Below are 17,753 nucleotides of genomic sequence, written 5' to 3'. Positions count from 1 at the left end.
AATTTCCTCATTTGTGGCACGTGGCCCTTTTTTATAACTCAACTGTTTAAATTGTGCGAAAGCATAAAAGTTCTGCAGTGTTAGGGGCGTGGCTGCTTTAAGTGGCAGGTGGGTGCTGAAACAGGCAGCTGCTGTCTGCTACGCTGTAGCTAAACTCATAACAGTGTTTGCAGTGCTGGAGGCTCACTTTGCAGTTAACTGTACTACAAGCCAGTTTAACTATTTACCTATATGTTACTTAGCACTAATAAACAGGTATCTGTGGCTATGGATCCACCTTGCCACCCAGGTTTGGTAGGGCTGCATATTCCTCCAAATACCGTAACTTTTGGCTTCTGAAAGCTAAGACGGCTAAAATGCTAAATTGAGGTTTAAAGATGGGACTTCAAACCTGCTGTTCATGGTGGCTCCATCTTTGTTTTATATACATTATAAGCTTATGGGACAACAAATGCTGCAAAGTGAATTTATGGACATTTATTTGGATTTGACATCAACTATAATTACCATAAATTAAACAGACTATGGTCCCAACCAGACTAATCTACATCCCCTTATTCTTGAAATACAAGCAAGTCCATCTTTCCTGTCTCTATTCAGTCCTTCCCAGGTGAGGCTCACCTTTATTACAGAGTAAGGCTTTAATCTTCTGCTATATGTGAGGGAGTAAAAAGGGAAGGAAGCAGTGATTTTGCACACAGGCACAGAATAACAGCTGCATTCCTATCTTGGATGCAATATAGGCAGGAAGTGAGATGTTTTGACCTGGGATCAGGAGTTTAGATTTAGTACTCCCACATTCCAGTGAAAGCTGGTAGATATCGCAGAGAGCTGTGAACGTGGGCTACTAAACTGCCGCTTTCCATATATAACATGTTTCTGGTAAAAGACTTCACTTTAAAAAAAATAAAAAAAAAAAATAGGGAAAACTTGTGTTTTCATTTTCTTTCTTGAACTCACAGTCATCGTCTGTGTGAAGCTTGGCTTTCAGCTTTTCCATCTTCCTCTCGTCTCGCAAAAGTGTTCTGTCTTTCTTCAGGGTACCCATGCCATCCTCCTTCTTCTCCTCCACCGTCTCCTGGATCAGAGAGTATTCCTCGTAGTTTGTAATGCCTGGGGAAAGAAAGGATTCCCATCAGAGATAGGAGGAAAAGGATTTCACATGGAAAGATTATTCTTTTCTTGTGTGTGTGTCCATAAAGGTTCAGCACAGATTCAACAGATTTGTAACACAGAGAGGATTGGCAGCACAAGAAAACAAAGATATGATGTACCTATTCTACTGCATATAGTCACAAGCAGCTCTCCCACTGTTTTGGAGTCGTCCACCATGATAGTTTTGACAGCCCCATCCAGCATTTTAATTTTCTGTGGTCTTTGCTTCTTCTTGTATTCAAGAATATCCTGGTTGAAAACAAAAAAGGTAGAGAGACGGGGAAAATGTGAGTAAAATGAAGAAAGAAGAATGAAGGGAGAGAGAGAGAGTCAAAGGAACTACTTAGAAAAAGATCACAAGCATCCAGGTTGCGTAGAGAGAGGGGAGAATAAAGGCCAGAAAACCGTATTTAACGGCTGCCTATCACAGCCTGCTGCTCCCCTCCAATCTCAACAATGAGACGAGATTTGGTTCAGAATAATTGGTCACAGTCATGCCTTCTACCTGGGTTGCCTTTGGTAGATTTAAAGAGGAGAAACCATTTAGAGCTGCAAAACCACAAGCACAAATGTACCGAGGGGCTGTGATATGCAGTTAAATAGAACACCAGAGTGTATCAGGCCTTTGGCAGTGAGAATCAGAGCCTCTGAAACAAGCTGGCAAGCGATCTAAAGCTGGCTATAGCACTTCTTTAAGGATCGCTTTTAAAATCTTCTTTTGATGTTCTCAGTGTCTTGGTTCCCAGTTTTAGCTTATGCTTTTATTTTCTCGGGGTGCTTCTTTGTTTTGTCTTCCTGTGCATGATGTGTGTCTGAATGAGATTTTTGGCAGCTGTTTCAATTTCTCTTTAGTGAATTTATGTCGATCGAAAATGGGTTTTTTTTGTTTTTTTTAAAATTCAGATAAAATGTTTAAATACGCTCAAACAATGAAGCATTTTGCTGATATATTCAACACTGCAAGGCTTTAACTCCCACTCCCAGTCTTAATGCCAGGTAACAGAAGTATTGTTAGCAGAGGCGGGAAGTAACAAAGTATCAAGACTTTGAAATTGTATTTAAGTAGAATTATTTTGTCCTTCCTACATTATAAAACAAGTACCTCTAACTTTGTACTTCTTATATTTTGAAAACAGGCTTGTTACATTACATTAGGTAACATCTGAGGGGAGATATTTCCTGCCATTACACACATTTAAACAAAACTAGACAATATACTGGTGGATCAATCGATGGTTACGCACTTAAAGGGGAGGGTGAAAAAGACAAAAAACAGGAAGAAAAAATACATAAAAAATACACAAAATGATATGACTTATTGTACTACACTCAGGGGTTATGGTCGCAATACTTCTGATTCTAACTAGCACTGCAGAAGAGGAGTGCGCATGAAGGGAGTAAACTCTTTTTCTTTTAAGTGACGGGTAATTTCAGATTTCTGGCAGCTCACCAAATATCAGCAAACACACAAAGTGCTGGTCTGTAGTTTGTCACACAGTGTGTCTGCTAACTAAATGTTCAGCTGCCGTATTTCCCAGGAAGGGAAAAGAATGAGCTCTAACTTTACAAAGAGATGGAAAGATATAAAGCCGGACAGCAGAGGGAGAAGGCAGCTACTCCAGGACATTTGATAATGTGGAAATTTAAAGCCTTTTAAAACACATATGGGATTTATAGAATAATCTTGCTTTTTTCATATTGTGAAATATTCTGCAAATCAAATTAAAGTGCAAAGGTTTCACTGATCTGTTTGCAGTAATGCACCATGTTGGATTGGTGCAGCAAAGCTGTGCTGTTCATAGTCAATGTTATGTTCCATTGAGGGTAAATTATATTTAAGTTGATGATGCTGATTAGATTCACTCACTAAATTCCACCTTTATGGGAAATCAGCCATGATAACTCATATAATATCTGCGTATATTTGCTCAGGTGTGGTGGCAAAGTCACTCATCTATAATGCAGGCAAAGGCAAAGAGAGTTTTTCTCCGCTTCAGTTCTACTTAACAGATGTTCAAGCTGAATAAATTCATTAGAATTCGAATTTAGGTTGAAATGAGATTCACATTCCTTTGTATTAATATTATTTTTTATATTAGTATGGTGTTATTATGGCAGGAAGTTCAGTTAGCCTTTTATTTATTTGAGTTAAACCAGTACTTCCAACTTTTACAACTGTATTTTTTTATTTATTTTTTTTTAAAACACAAGTATCTGTACCTCTACTTAAGTGAAGAGTGTTTGTAATTTTGCTACCTCCAATGATTAGAAAATGTGTGAGACGCTGGGACCACCAAGCATCAGTTTATGCTGTTTATGACACAGCGTTATTCACATGCGTGCGTGCGTGTGTGTGTGTGTGTGTGTGTGTGCGTGTGCGTGTGTCGCCCCCATGATGCCAGTTATCCATAATTCACGGTTACATTTATTTACCCCATTGCGGAGCATGTAGTAATCCAGCGTCCTTCCAGATTCCAACCAGATGCCTTTTCTGGGGTCTTCATCCGAAAGAAACAGGCCATAGTCTGAAGCTGTAGCAGTGAGAAGAAACAACTCTACTTTAGACATTAAAGAACTGAAAATGACTCCCTAGGCCAGGATCAGATTAAATGACATCAACTCTATAATGACCCCTCTATGACAGCATTCACCACATGTTCTGTAACAATGGTCATAAGAGCGCAAGGCAAGTCTGTAAACATGGAAAATCAAAAGAGGGATGATGACTTTGGTGCTGCTGAATGGAACAGATAAGTCAGACCTGCTACTTGTGTAAAATGGAAAGCTAGCATTGGGGTCATGGAAGTAATGGCAAAAATTTCAGATTCCATGGTTGCTTAATTCAGTGGTTCTTAAACTGTGAGACTAACTTTGCAGAGTAAAGAGCCAATGAAATTAATTTTAACACGAATGTGATTTATGTAAAGCAAATTAAACACGATTTAATTGTCATATTGACATTTCAATCGCTGGATGTCAACTTGAATCAGTGATTGATACACAAAAACAAGTTGTTGTGTTTTTTTGGGGGGGAGGGAGGGAGGGTCTGAAAGAAGGTTCATGTCTGAAGAAGTTTGAGACCCACTGACTTAATCAGAAGCAAAGCAGCCAAAATTGTGACATAATCTAATCCAAGCATTAGTTTATTGACTGCAATCCAATTTAAAGCAGTGTAAATGACATATAAACCTACCAAATGAGACTTTAACGTCTCTACATTTTGTAAATCAAATATTATCTAAGCCACATTTCCATCATATTGCTTTTTGCTGCAAAAGTCTTCACCACAGCCAGTAAAGTTTATACTTCTCTCTTTGTCTTTACAAAGAAAACCAAGTTTTTGCAACCAAGTAGAGTTAATTCTCACCCTGTCCAGTTTGAGCCTCTGGGACCCTCTCTCTGATGATCCTGCAGGCATCATAGACAGCTGTGGAGGGCTCAAACTGCATCGTCTTCACAACGTTGCATTGCCGCACGCAGATTTTCAGTGACAACGCCACCATCTTGCCAGGCGGTGCGGGCGAGCGCTGCAGCTACACCTGGCAAAAATCAAAGAGGTTGAGTTTATTAACAAGGCGCGAGTCTCAAATTTGAGCAGAGGGAAGAAACTCGTTGAACAGGATAAAAGAGCCAGATGGTGAAGAAGAAGAATGCCCCTTCAGTTGTTTTGGAGGGGAGGGTCTCTGAAACACAAATCTCTCTATGCTGTTTTTATATTCTAATATTTCTAATATATCCAGTGTGGCACCACTGTGGTGCTTCATGCACGGGAAAATGCATAACCTAAGCTCTTGTAGTATATCACTCTTTCATAACACATACTTAAGGAAAACATCTCCTTGCACCATCATAAACAATGAAATTTTCATGCTTCATAAAACAAAAAGGAGCTAACAAATTTATCACTTTTTGAAAATGGCCCATCTGGTCCCTGCTGGGGACAAAGAAAAAGTCTCTTCTCTGTGAAAGATTTAAAACTAAAGCAGAAAAGCAGCAACAACAACAACTGGAAGCAGAGAGGCAGCTCTCTACAATTGTTTTCATACTAGGTGGGTAAAACCCGCTTAAGTCGTTGATGTTTCTTTGCCAATGGGGGGGGGGGGAAGCAGCAAGAAAAGCCTGCATGAAATTTCCTTCTTCAGAAAGGAAACAGAGCAATTTCCAACTTATCTAAGATAAAGTCAACATGAGTCCTACATTGTTGAAATAACAGAATGCTTGATGTTCTCTTGCAACACGCAAACCAACAGTGTAAGAAAACACACGCTGTCAATCATCTGTCCATTCATTTTTTTTTTTAAAAAGAAAAGAAAAGAAAAGAAAGACAATACTGAGATGAAATAATGAAAGTCCTCTCACACACTGCTGCATTTTTATCTTAGATGCTATAAAAATGCTTGCTTTAACAATAGTTTTCAGCGTGTAACGTGCAATTTTAATCCATCTTAGACAGTTTTATGTCATTAGAAATGCACGAGGAGGAGGAGGATGCTCGTACACTTTCAGATTCAACACTGCTGCGATTCACAACTAAAACAGAGAAAAGGGAGAAAAGAGCCGTGACCTCGCTGACAGAGCACATCCTGTCTGTCACCAATGAGAACATAGGAATACCCTGTGGCACAGGAGAGTCAAAGGTCAGAGGTTAGCCTGGGCCATAGCTGAAGTACACAGGCAGCTTCCCCTCTGCTCCGCTGGCCTCTAACCCTGACTCAGACTCTCAAAATCTGGTTCCTATGTGAGATTAACTCGCACAAAGGATTGGAGCGTTCGTCTTGCACCATGTTGACATGTCACCGTGGTATTCTGAAGCCGGTAATAACACAGCCAGGCATTTTTCAGATATGCATCTCAAGTTGGGTAAAAAAAAAAAAATCCATTATGTTAATATGTGTTGTGTCTCAGTTTAGCACTTGTTAAAATGTTCTATTAACAAACCATTTACGCAGACTTTCAAGCCTGTACATTCCTTATTGCTGTGTATTCCGTCTTAGTCAGTCAAGCCTTTTCCCAAACCTCCTGCTGATAGTTCCTGGAGCCAATCCAAACACTTCAACTGCTAACAACTGGCTCCTACTCAAAATATAAGAGTGTCAGATCATGACACTAGCAAAAACACCATCCTAAAATAGATATGAGCTGCTATTCTGGTGATCGCCCGCTAACCAACAATATGAAAACATCTGTCTTAAAAGACCAGTTATCAGCTATGAAAAAACCAACAAGGTGAGCTTGTGGGAACCCTGTCAGGGCTGAGGGTGATTTACACGTATATGAACAGATTTCTGGAATACTACAAATTCTGCATCGCTGCGTGAAGCATCAGCAGCATCTGTTTCAGAGTCACGGTCATGATTGTTTTGGGGTCTTTTTTTATATTCCCTTTATCTGCTAAGCTTACAGTGCTTTCTATCTTTTTGCCAAGAAACAAACTTTACAGAATTTCAGAAATGTAATCATCAGCCATTAGTGGAGAAAGATGAACAGGAGGAAAAGATAAACATTAACCCCATTTCCAAAAAAGTTGGGAATGCTGCGATCACAATAATAATGGAACCAATGATTTGCTTATAATTTAAAATCTTGATCTGGAATATGGCCATGTTTCCCACCAACCTGCATCCATAAGAACAACGATTCCTATACTGACGTGATGGGATTTAAGCTGCTTGATATGGAATTTCAAAAGTTTCTCTTTCTTCTAGTGCGGTCAGCGTTAATCTCGTTAAAATGACGTTAACGCCATAACTGCATTAACGCGGCAAATCTCTGTTAGCGAGTTAACGCGGATCGCCCCATGCGAGTGCTGCACGACGTCAGCGCGCTTAAGCTCGTTAATACGTTAGCGCTGTGCGGCCCCTGATGTCATTAATGTCATTTTAACGACATTAGCTGGCAGCACTACTTTCTTCATATCATTCACTTCATATGTATTCAGTAAAGGTTTTCAGTGGATGAAATATCTGGAATCGCTCCAGTCCTTCAATTGAGCCAGCCCTCTTCTGCTTCCAAGGAGCCAGAGTTTCTTGCAACCTTTTAAAGTGCTCTTGAGCAATAGTTCAAAGTTTTTCTTTGGACATTTGCTACTTTTTCACACCAGTGATTGTAATTTTCTGAAGAATTTTTAAAATTCTTTTTATTTAAACAACATTCAAGCATTTCTGTAAAAAGGTTTGTAATATTACAAAAAAAACTGTGACAGGGGAAACACAAGTAGATTCAGCCAATCACTAACAATAAAGGAGGTATGGCACCACAAGCACAAAAATCCATTTTTGACTGCAACTTTATGCATTTTCCCTGTTTTGAACATTTAAACTGTAGCATAACACATCTTATTAGTGTCAACCATGCTGCTGAAATGTTATTCTGTGCAGTCTCCCATTTCAATACAGGTGGCAAACCTGGCGATGGATAAGCACAGTGAATGCACAGTAAAGCCACACACCGTTTGGGTCCCGAGTCAAATCGGAAACTAAAAAAAAAAAAAAGAAAAAGAAAAAAAGAACACCCACACAATCGGCTCACACAAAATCCTTTTAGCCTTAGCAGTAATATGAAAATTGGTTGTCACACAGCATGTTTTACTTATCCTCCTTTAAACCCTTTTGAGCTTCTGTAAGATGTGAATCCTCTGTGAATTATAATTCCATTTCACTGCACACAAACAACATATTCACGAGAGGAACCGATTTGTTTCCGTAAACAAACATGGCTAAAAACATCCCGAGCATGATAGCCGTCAAACATTTTACCTGCTAAAATCCAAATCACGCACGGTAAACCAAATGATGAGCTTGATTGAGAGCATGACACTCCCGATAAGGCCCATTACGCAAATATAAAGGTTCATCCTACATTAAGGCAAAGCAGCGTCTCTGTCGACGCCAGATTACCGGCAAAGCGTCCCATCGTGCATTTTCGCTTCTCTGAGATGAGAAAGGATTTGCCGAGATCAAATGTGATTGTAAAGCCCCCAAAACACTTGAGTACAGCCAACTCATTAGACCGCAACAAAATCCAATGAGGGAATACAGCTCCAGTGGGCATGCAGTACCAACTAACCTGCTCAGTAATCGTGTATGCACCTAAATTAAAGTGGCAACTCTCTTGATTTAGTTTTGAAAAAGAAAAAATGAATATTCAGACATAAAAAAAAAAAAAAACACAAATTCTAAGAGGAACATAAATGACATATAAAGACTTTACCTCATTAGGATATTAAACTAATCTGTAAATAAAACTAAATTAAAAAAATGCATAGCCTTCTTGAAGAAAAATATGAAGACAAAACCAAATCTTTTAAAACACCTGAGACTCGAGTCATGTGAGCAGCTAACATGAACCTGTAGCTGTTGACAAATCAAGTAGGAAATCCAATCAGTTATTGTAATTTGGAATGGATAGACTGGTGTTGTTAGCATGGCATTTAAAAACGTATTTTTTTTTTAATTTTGGTATATTGTTAGTCAGCCAGATGTTAATTAAAAACGAGTGTGGGAAAACATTCTAATATTACAACCCTTAATTTCCCAGATTTGGTAGTATATTAGCCAAAGCAGCAGGTAAAAGACCAATTAATTGATCAGTTTACAGGCAAAGAGAAAATCTATGGGTCTAAACATTTTTTATGGCAATAACCAAACAAAGAACTCAAAGACTTGCATCTCGAGTTTCACTTGATTCGATGAAGAGGAGTTTTGTTTTCGGTGACTACAGTAGTCAGCCATTTCATTCTTGGCATAATTTCGCTCCATTCTGGCGAATCCATCTGGAGGCAGGCCCGTCTGTTTGCCTGCACACTTTGATTACCTGCTCATCTGCTTTTATGTGGCTGTACAATTCATCCACCTGCATCAGGGTGTTGTCAGTTAGCAGCATTTTCTGTCTATTTTATACACCTGCCTCTCAAAGCTACACCTAAACATCAAAGCTAATTGCCACCAAACAGCAGAAGAGGAGTTAAAACCACCAGAATGTGAGGAAACGTTAGCGATTTTTAGGAAAGGAGGCCCCTCGAGCAGAGGAAAAGGTGCCGCTGCCCTCACACACGAACCACCAGTACATGTAAGAGTAACACAGACAGAGAACGTATAAATCCTTAATCATTAATACACTGTAGACTCCCACACTCAACACAAAGCCTCCGTTCCCCTCCTGACTTTAAACCCACTGCACCAGTTACACCTACACTCCTTTGATGTACTGCAGGCTCACATAACGACGAATATTCAACAGGACCGCTTTGCTGTAAACAACATTTTTCATGTGACGTACACCAACCATAGCAGAAACTCATTCAGGGCCAGTTTAATCACAGTGCACTGGCCCTGAATGAGTAATAAGTGTGGATTTTCAGAGAAGTGTCACTAAACATGATGACTAATATACATTGTTCTATGTATATGTTCTATAAAAGTCCCCTTTATGACCACTCAGTACATTTCATGCATGGATTTTGGGATGTAATAATCTAAATTTAAAAACAGTTTGTTTTACTTCAATTTCTTAACCTTCACTAATTAGCACTACAATCAAAGAGCGTTTTTCACCAGAAAATTGCAGGTTATTACAGTCTATAGCCACGTGGTACAGTTTGGCCCTCTAATTGAATATGTGGGTGGAACATGTCTGCTGGTGTCATTACTTTTAGATCCTGCATAACTTGGCACCCTCATAGCTCAGAAAATTTAAGGAACTGTAAGAGCGTGCAGTTCAAAATCAAGCTATTACATTTTCCTAACCCTACCCAAATAATGTTCACATCAAAATGAAATCAAAACCTTAAATTGATCCCAGCAAAAGCGCAACCCCAAGTCATCCTAATACTTGGTTAAACATCCGCACCTTTCTGTTAAATGCTCTGCATTTCTGATAAGAAACAACTTGATCCAACGTTAGTTCATTTTAGTCTTGTGCTCTTACCCAACTAGAATTGTGGGTGGGTGGAAACTATCACCTCTATTATTGAGCAGAAGCTGGGGTAAATCCTGGTCAAACTGCCAATCCATCCACAGGATTAACACAGACAGGAAACAAACACCCATAATCAATTTAGAAAATAATTAAAACAAGCCAATATCTATATCTTTGGTTAGTGGAAGGAAAACAAGGAGAAAACCCAGCAATGTCCCAAATAATCCACAGGTTAAAATCCAGCATATTCGAGCTGTGATGCACCGACACGCCATACTTATTCTTGATTCTCTGTCCTATGATGAATGCCATCACAAAGAAAAACTAAAGTAAGGAAAAATTCTTTGCCAGCAACAATGAGCTCAGATTTCAAACAAGCGAGCCCTGAAGGTCTTCAGCATTTTATCTACGTATCATATTTACCCTGAATAAAGGTGACAATGTACATGTACCTGCCGCCAAAGACTATGTCCGAGAGGCCGACAGGGAAGTTAATACCCTTCAACAGAATTGCCATGAGCAAAAGGGAAGCGCCGTGAATGTGTTAGCTTAGACACGTCCCAGGTGTCTAAGCTCGATCTCCTGCCACCTGATCTAGACAATACGACTTCTATATCCTGTTTAAAGTACTGAAGAGTGAGGAATTACTCTAGGCTTGTAGTTACTTGCAGCACTGTGCGACAATTTGTAGTACTTATGCTTTACTCATGCATTTCTATTTTGGCCCGTTTTAGATTTGTGTTTCAAAACAATTCCCCCAAGACCCACACCTCTTAAACTAATCATTCAGGTATCGTCCATCCCATTGCCAAAGGTGTAAAGATGTGTTCTGATGTTATCCGTCTCTTCTAAACAATGGTCTACCTCCATCTCTCATCACAAAAGCTTTGTCAACATGGAAAAAGTCCCCCATCTCAAAGTGCACTGATACATTTACTTAATGTTTGCATTCATGTGAGTTACGAAGCCTGCAGGCTGTGTAACCCAGTCTATTCCTAAGACAGCACTTTGTAACAGACCTGGTACAATCTAACTTATGGCCTGCCTGCATTTGTATAGCGCTTTTCTAGTCCATAGGACCCCAAAGCGCTTTACACTACATTCAGTCATCCACCCATTCACACACACATTCATACACTGGCGATAGCAAGCTACATTGTAGCCACAGCTGCCCTGGGGCGCACTGACAGAGGCGAGGCTGCCGGACACAGGCGCCACCGGGCCCTCTGACCACCACCAGTAGGCAAACACGGGGTTAGTATCTTGCCCAAGGATATTTGGCATGCAGCCAGGATGCAGCCTGGGATCGAACCACCGAACTTCAGGTAAGTATTCTGCCTGTGAGATAATACTGGCTTAAATACTAAAATAACAGAACACACCAAGTGTCTACACACAGTAAAGATGACAGATTACAGGATATGCTGTGTTGTAATGGAAGCTTTATTCGGTACGGTGTGCACCGATTCACCTGTGTCTATATTTTGGTAACTACCGGGTAATTCCAGCCGACAGGAGTCAGGGGTTTTGCCATACATCTGCCACTACACCTCTAGTAAATTAAGAAAACTACATCTCTATCAGAGAAACAAGATGTAGAGAGCCCTGATAATCGAATAGTGCATGCTTGTGTCTTCCCTGTATTTGCACAGACAAATAAATCCCACACATCTCAAATAGCGACTTACAGGTATCCCTAAACTCCAATATAAAAACTAACTGTATGTCACCACTTATTATAGCAAATCAACTGCATTGAATTGACTTTGTTGCCTATTGACTGTCCTAAATGAACGCATTATCTCAACTCTGTGGACACACTCTATCAATAATAAAATGACCTGCCAAGACTGCTGCCCTTGCTTTGGGTTAAGGATTAGGCTGCACTGACCTCCACTGGAGCTAGTAAATGCACATCCAAGAGAACAAATGCTGACAGATGCTAAAGGATGGGAGCTGTCAGTATGGTTTGTGTTAAGCATTGTGTCATTTGAGTTAGAAACTCAGAGGCACAGGGTTTGACACACGCATCACACCAGTGGAGACAGACAGCTCACAGAGAACATGAAAGAGTAAAGGGAAAGCGTGTTACATTTTGTAACTGTGCACAAAGAATTTGATTTCATGTGTAGAGAACTCCAAGACAAAGAGCTCGTGAGATAAAAGGAAAATTAGAACGAGCGCTAGAACATGTAGCTACCGCTCAATAGATCAATGAGGCAGAGTAGTGCCTGCTGGGAATGCCCATGCCCTATTACAGTAACATGTCCTCTAATCCAATAATAGAACAGCTTACAAGTCAAACAGGCCAATCCTAGAGGATTTCTGAACCAGACAGACAATCAATTCGATATTTGACCAGAGCATGTTAGTACCCTACACAAGGCCAAACTGGGCTAGTGCAAAGCCCATGTACACATAGTCCACCTGCCTCTCAGTTTATCATAGTAACATATAGCAACTTGTTGTTCCAGATGAACACATCACTTTCTAATTTGAAGTTAAAAGTTGATTTATTCTCTGACCCAAAGCACTGCACAAAGGCAGCGTGTATTTATCATGCCGTAACATTCACTGTGCACATGCCCCTAGGAGATTGAGAGCAATCGCTGTTGTTGTTCTTTTTTTTTTTTTTAAAGAAACCCCTTTTTAAATGCTTGATAACAAATACCAAGATAACAAAGTTTTAATTAACCATGTCTGATAGCCAAAAAAAAAAAAAAAAAAAAAAATCAGTGAAAACCACATACAAAAGCTAAAACTTACACTCTAGCCCCAGGGTGGAAAAACTAATGTGCTCCTAGAGCATGTTACAAATTGCAATCCATCCATTTTTTATGCACTGCTAGCGAATAATGACCATGCTGTATAATGCAGTACTTTGTCAGGCTTCACCATAGTGATTCTGAGTGGGTTTAGTTGAATTATTATAAGGCGACACATGCTGACACTGGCTCTTAAACTCAAAGTCGCTGGCATAAGTTAGCATCTTTGTCAGTGGTTCTCAGTCTGAATGCTGCAGACTGGTTCAGAAAAAAAAAAACCTTACAGCTTAGCATTATGAATAAAAATTGAATTAAAATTGAATTAAAATATATACTGATTAAATAACACAGAAAAACACTTAGAAGAGTACAAGCAGTGGTTACAGTCATGTGAGACAAAGCTATTAGGATGTTGGCCAACAAGTGCGTTCTATCATCTAACACAAATGTAAGGATTCATTTTCTAACTTGATCTGTAAGCTCACACAATAATCGACGTAGAGGCTGCGAGAGTTCTACTGGAGGTAAACCACAGGAGGAAATGCTTGAAGCTTTGAGAAGAACGAAAGGGCACCGTTTAATCAACTCCTTATAATTCGGTGCTGTGCTGATGTTCTAAAATCCTAAATCGAAAAGAAACCACCCTCCAAGCGCTGTAAAAATCGGTCTTGCTCATTTTTAGCACCTCTTGCACAGCTAACAGCCTGCTGGCCTTTTCCATTGCTCCTCATCTCCACTGGCCTTTCAAGTGTTTCATATATTCGGTTAATGTTTTCTCAACTACACAAACACCCTCCCACAAGTAGGGTTGGTCGTCCTGACAATTATTCCATGATGAATGAGTTTCAGTGTTTACCAATTTCATGTACATCTGGAACAAGCCAGCCTTTTCTTCTAAATAACCTCAGCTGCCAATAAATCAATTTTTATGACCACTCATATCCAAGGCAAACGCAGTGTAAACAAGGCATTCTAGACCCTCTCTTGACTATTCATCAGGCAGAAATGAAATTGATCTAAAGCACACAAGCTTAGTCACACACACAATCAAACCAGCACAGTTAGAAATGAGGTCATCATCATCATCCAGCCAGCATGAATGGGGCTGCAGAGGACAGGAGGTTGAAAGAGTCAGTGGAAAGTGTTGGACGAGGAACTGAGTAAATATCGCTCTCTCTCTCTCTCTCCGAGTGCAACTGAGTCAAGTGGTGACCCTGCTTACTGCTCACCATGTGCATTCCAGTTCACACAGGCTCACGCTGGGTAAAATGTTTTTAAAGTAGAGTCACCGGACTGAGCAGATGCTGGAAGTCTTTCAAATGCATCAGTGCATAGGAGAAAAAAAATGAAACCCTTTGGGAGTACAGTCACATGCACATACAAACACATCTGGTTTCAAGGTAAACTTGTTAATGAATATTTATGCCTGTGTGCCACGAGGCCTGTGGTGTTTTCTTCTGTTAGTATCGGAGAGATAGAAACACTCAAACTCCACTGTTTAGTCTTTTTAAGTCTCAGAGGAAGTTTTGATAAATGCAGGTTGGAAACAAGTGTGACTGAGGGAGGGAGGCTTTACAGGTGTCAACCAACTGTATTTTTTATCTTAGATTTTTTTTTTATTTTTATTTTTTTAAAGGCCAAATTGGAAAATGGAAAAGAAAATTCATGTGTCGGATAACACTTTAAACAACCAGTCTTTCTTCTTTTTGGCTTTTGGCTGTGTTACAAATGCTGAAATAAATATAATTTAACATCCATAAAACTAAAACTTGTTATACTTTAACTGCTTTTCATTATTGCCTGGTTTTAAAAAGGCATTTAGGATATAGAACATTCACACCCTTCTACGTGGGGGGAAAAAAGTTGCATGTTAAAAAACCCTGCTTGCATAATTATCCACCTGGTTGGTGGTGGGGTTAGGTGACAGACTGCATATGCCACAGGTCACAAACTCCAAGTCTTTTGTGTGCCTGTGTGTTTTTGCATGTGCATTTGAGAGAGAGAGAGAGAGAGAGCGAGCTTGGCAAGCAGCTAAGCCAGGCAGGTGATGCATCTCTGTCGGCAGCGGCTCTTGTGCAGGTGTCGAGTTTCATGCAAGCGAAGAAGAGAGGCAAACAGTCCCACAACTGCAACACATTCAACATAATGAGGCAGTGTGAAACACAGTCAGCATGATCATTTATTATCATTACCCTGTTTTTTGTTGTGTTTGCCTACATTAAGTAAATAAAAGTTAACGGAAAAAATTACTCAAGCTGTTACTAATATTTCCGGGAACTGAAAATCTTGAGTGACGTGAACCTGGACCATATCAGCCTCTTAACTAGAAGTAGGGAGTCTACTTGAATCTATTCAAAATATGAAGCCAAACCACAGTCACCACCATAATTTGGCTCAATTTGTCATATGGATATCAGCTTTGACGGGTACTTGAAAACAAACGTGGCTGTGTAAGACTTCTCGTTTCTGAGCCAATACTCGGACTTGATCTTGCATTACAACCCTCACTTACTCCCACACTGCAGTTTTCAAGTAAAGACCACAGCTTTTGTTTTCTATTTAGAATATGGATTCAGCCTCTAACAACTCCATTGCTACTCAAGGATTTGTTCAAATACAGGTTGCTATGGTTACCGAGGCAGGTTGTGGCTCGACTATCATCTGATCTGCTTTATAAGGCATTAAAATGAGAAAACACTGTTTGTCTGATATTCACGTGAAAAAGAAAGTTTTCACAAGACTTTATGCGGTTCTATAAAAAAAAAAAAAAAAAAAAAAAAACTTAGTACACCCCATGATTTAGGAAGTTGTTGAACCACCTTTAGCAGGCAATAACTTGAAGTGATTACTTTTTTTTTTACAATTTTATCAACCTTTCACATCTATGTGGAGAAATTTTGGCATGCTGTTCTTTAAAGCGTCGCTTCAGTTCATTTATGTTTGCAGTCATGCGTTTATCCAGAGCCTCTCTTAAGGTCTTACCACAGCATTTACTTTGAATGGAAATTACCCATCTACAAACACTGGCTAACTACTCTCTGTGCTGCAATGAAACTGTGAAAAGTGTAGCACAAACCAGAAATTGACAGTTTGTCTTCAAAATAAAAGTTACGCATTATGAAGCATGTTGGCTGTAGTGCTGAGGCACAGCTTTTACTTTGAAGACAAACCATTTCTAGTGTGTGTTGAATTTTTTTAATGTTCTGCCAAGCTCAGCTTAGCAAGTATTTGCAGACCAACACAAACAAACAAAAAATTCAAGTAATCACTGCAATCAGCAAGTAGCCAGAGTCAGCAATCTTTGCGAACCGCTGACAGTCAATACATATTTTTCCCCAATAATTGGTGATGGCATCACACCCAATAAGGCAAACAACTCTTGAGCAATGTGTGCGTGATGTCACATGAGAAACCTCAATACAGAGGAGTTCATGGTCAACTCAATGACTGCAACGCCCCAGGTCCTGTAAATGAATCCCAGTGATCACCCCTCAACCTCATGCTTGGTATGAGGGGTTTGGCAAAACCCAAACACCACTTACCAGCACAAACATGCTACTGTGGATCATGACCACTTTGTGCATCATGAGATGGCCACATCATCTCCACCGTGGACCAATGAGAGTAAAGTGAAGATGCTTGGTTCAAAGTTGATTCACAAGTTTTGGGCTTTGTTCAGATGCAACTTTGTGGACCTAAGACATGCCACTGTGTGTGTGTGTTGGTTTTTTTCTGGCGGCCCCTCAGTATGTTTCTAATTGTGCTGTCATGAACGATAACATTTAACATACTGAGGCCTGTAGCGTCTCAGATGTAGTTTGAGGGTTTTTCCAACTTCTGAGCACTGCACTGGGCTGAACATCGTGGCATTTTGTTAACACACACATGAATGCTCTGGACCAGTAAACTGCCAAAACTTCTACTTATATAGCAGTGCTCACACTTGCTGATGATCAATTAATCAAGTGCACTTGACTAATAGCACGCAGTTGCTATTTACCCTCTTAACTCCTATGGAGACAGTAAGGAGGTTCTGCATAGAGGGTGCACTGATTATTATGTTTAAAATCACAATTTGTCAAGTATAAATACTTTTCTTGTTTGTTTGTTTTTTTAATTTGCAGTTATTCAGTTCCCCCTTTGGTAAAGAAATATTTGCTGTTTCAATTCTTTCAGCTTTTCACATAATTTTTTGAACATTTATCCAGCGCAGAATTCAAGAAAACAGAGAAATATCAGCAATATGTTACGTTTTATTTTTCAACCTGTCAGTTTCAGTGAGAAGGGCAAGTATCTGCTAATGCCGATATTCGAACGATATGTCTGTGCGTCTCATCTGTTAAAGCAAAAATTAATTAATTATCAATCAAGAAAGCAGCCAAAGCTATTTTAATACCCTAAATAAATGCTATACATTCTATTAACAACCAATTCTATTCTTTTTATTTGATTTGTAGCTCTTGAAAGCAGAATGAAGAAGCAGTACATAATGAATGACATACTTTTATAGATGGTAGAAACAGACTCGTCAGCCTACTTTGACCAACAAATTTGGAAGTCAAACTCAAAATATGATAAGTATCAAAGTTCTTTGTGATATCCTAAAAAGCATAAACCATACAGCAGAACGCTAAACACAGAGTGAAATCTCATTTGGGAATTACACAAAACTAATTAATAACATCCCCTCATTCTATTTTTCTCATCCCAAACTGGGTGTAGCATGTTGCCAAAGTCCACGATTCAACCCATCGTGGCTCCATCGTGACGGACAACTGCAGCCACACATCACAAAAAGAAAATGTGTATGTGTGTGTACCGAAATAAAGTGAAGGACAAAACTCATTCTAACACAATCTTTTTACAACAGCAAGGCCATTTCAAACACGCTACCAGTGCCCACCTTGTTGTTCCAGG

General features: G+C 39.6%; 1 protein-coding gene across 3 annotated transcripts in view; it reads right to left on the bottom strand.

The window, feature by feature from the left end:
- Nucleotides 1-17,753, bottom strand: part of tln2a (talin 2a) — a 110,719-nt gene that overhangs the window by 58,244 nt on the left and 34,722 nt on the right. For all 3 annotated transcript variants that reach the window (XM_026172041.1, XM_026172031.1, XM_026172046.1), the window contains exons 3-6: nucleotides 4,523-4,694; nucleotides 3,589-3,686; nucleotides 1,275-1,404; nucleotides 961-1,113 (exon numbers count right to left, since the gene is read on the bottom strand). In XM_026172041.1, coding sequence (XP_026027826.1) covers nucleotides 961-1,113; nucleotides 1,275-1,404; nucleotides 3,589-3,686; nucleotides 4,523-4,658 — 517 coding nt within the window. In that variant the 5' untranslated portion in view covers nucleotides 4,659-4,694. The remainder of the gene's footprint in view (nucleotides 1-960; nucleotides 1,114-1,274; nucleotides 1,405-3,588; nucleotides 3,687-4,522; nucleotides 4,695-17,753) is intronic.

Source organism: Astatotilapia calliptera, chromosome 1, assembly GCF_900246225.1.
Source record: "Astatotilapia calliptera chromosome 1, fAstCal1.2, whole genome shotgun sequence".
In the NCBI taxonomy this organism is placed as follows: Eukaryota; Metazoa; Chordata; class Actinopteri; order Cichliformes; family Cichlidae; genus Astatotilapia; species Astatotilapia calliptera.
The sequence above is the reverse complement of the archived record's forward strand: the minus strand, read 5'-3'. Positions and strand labels throughout refer to the sequence as shown.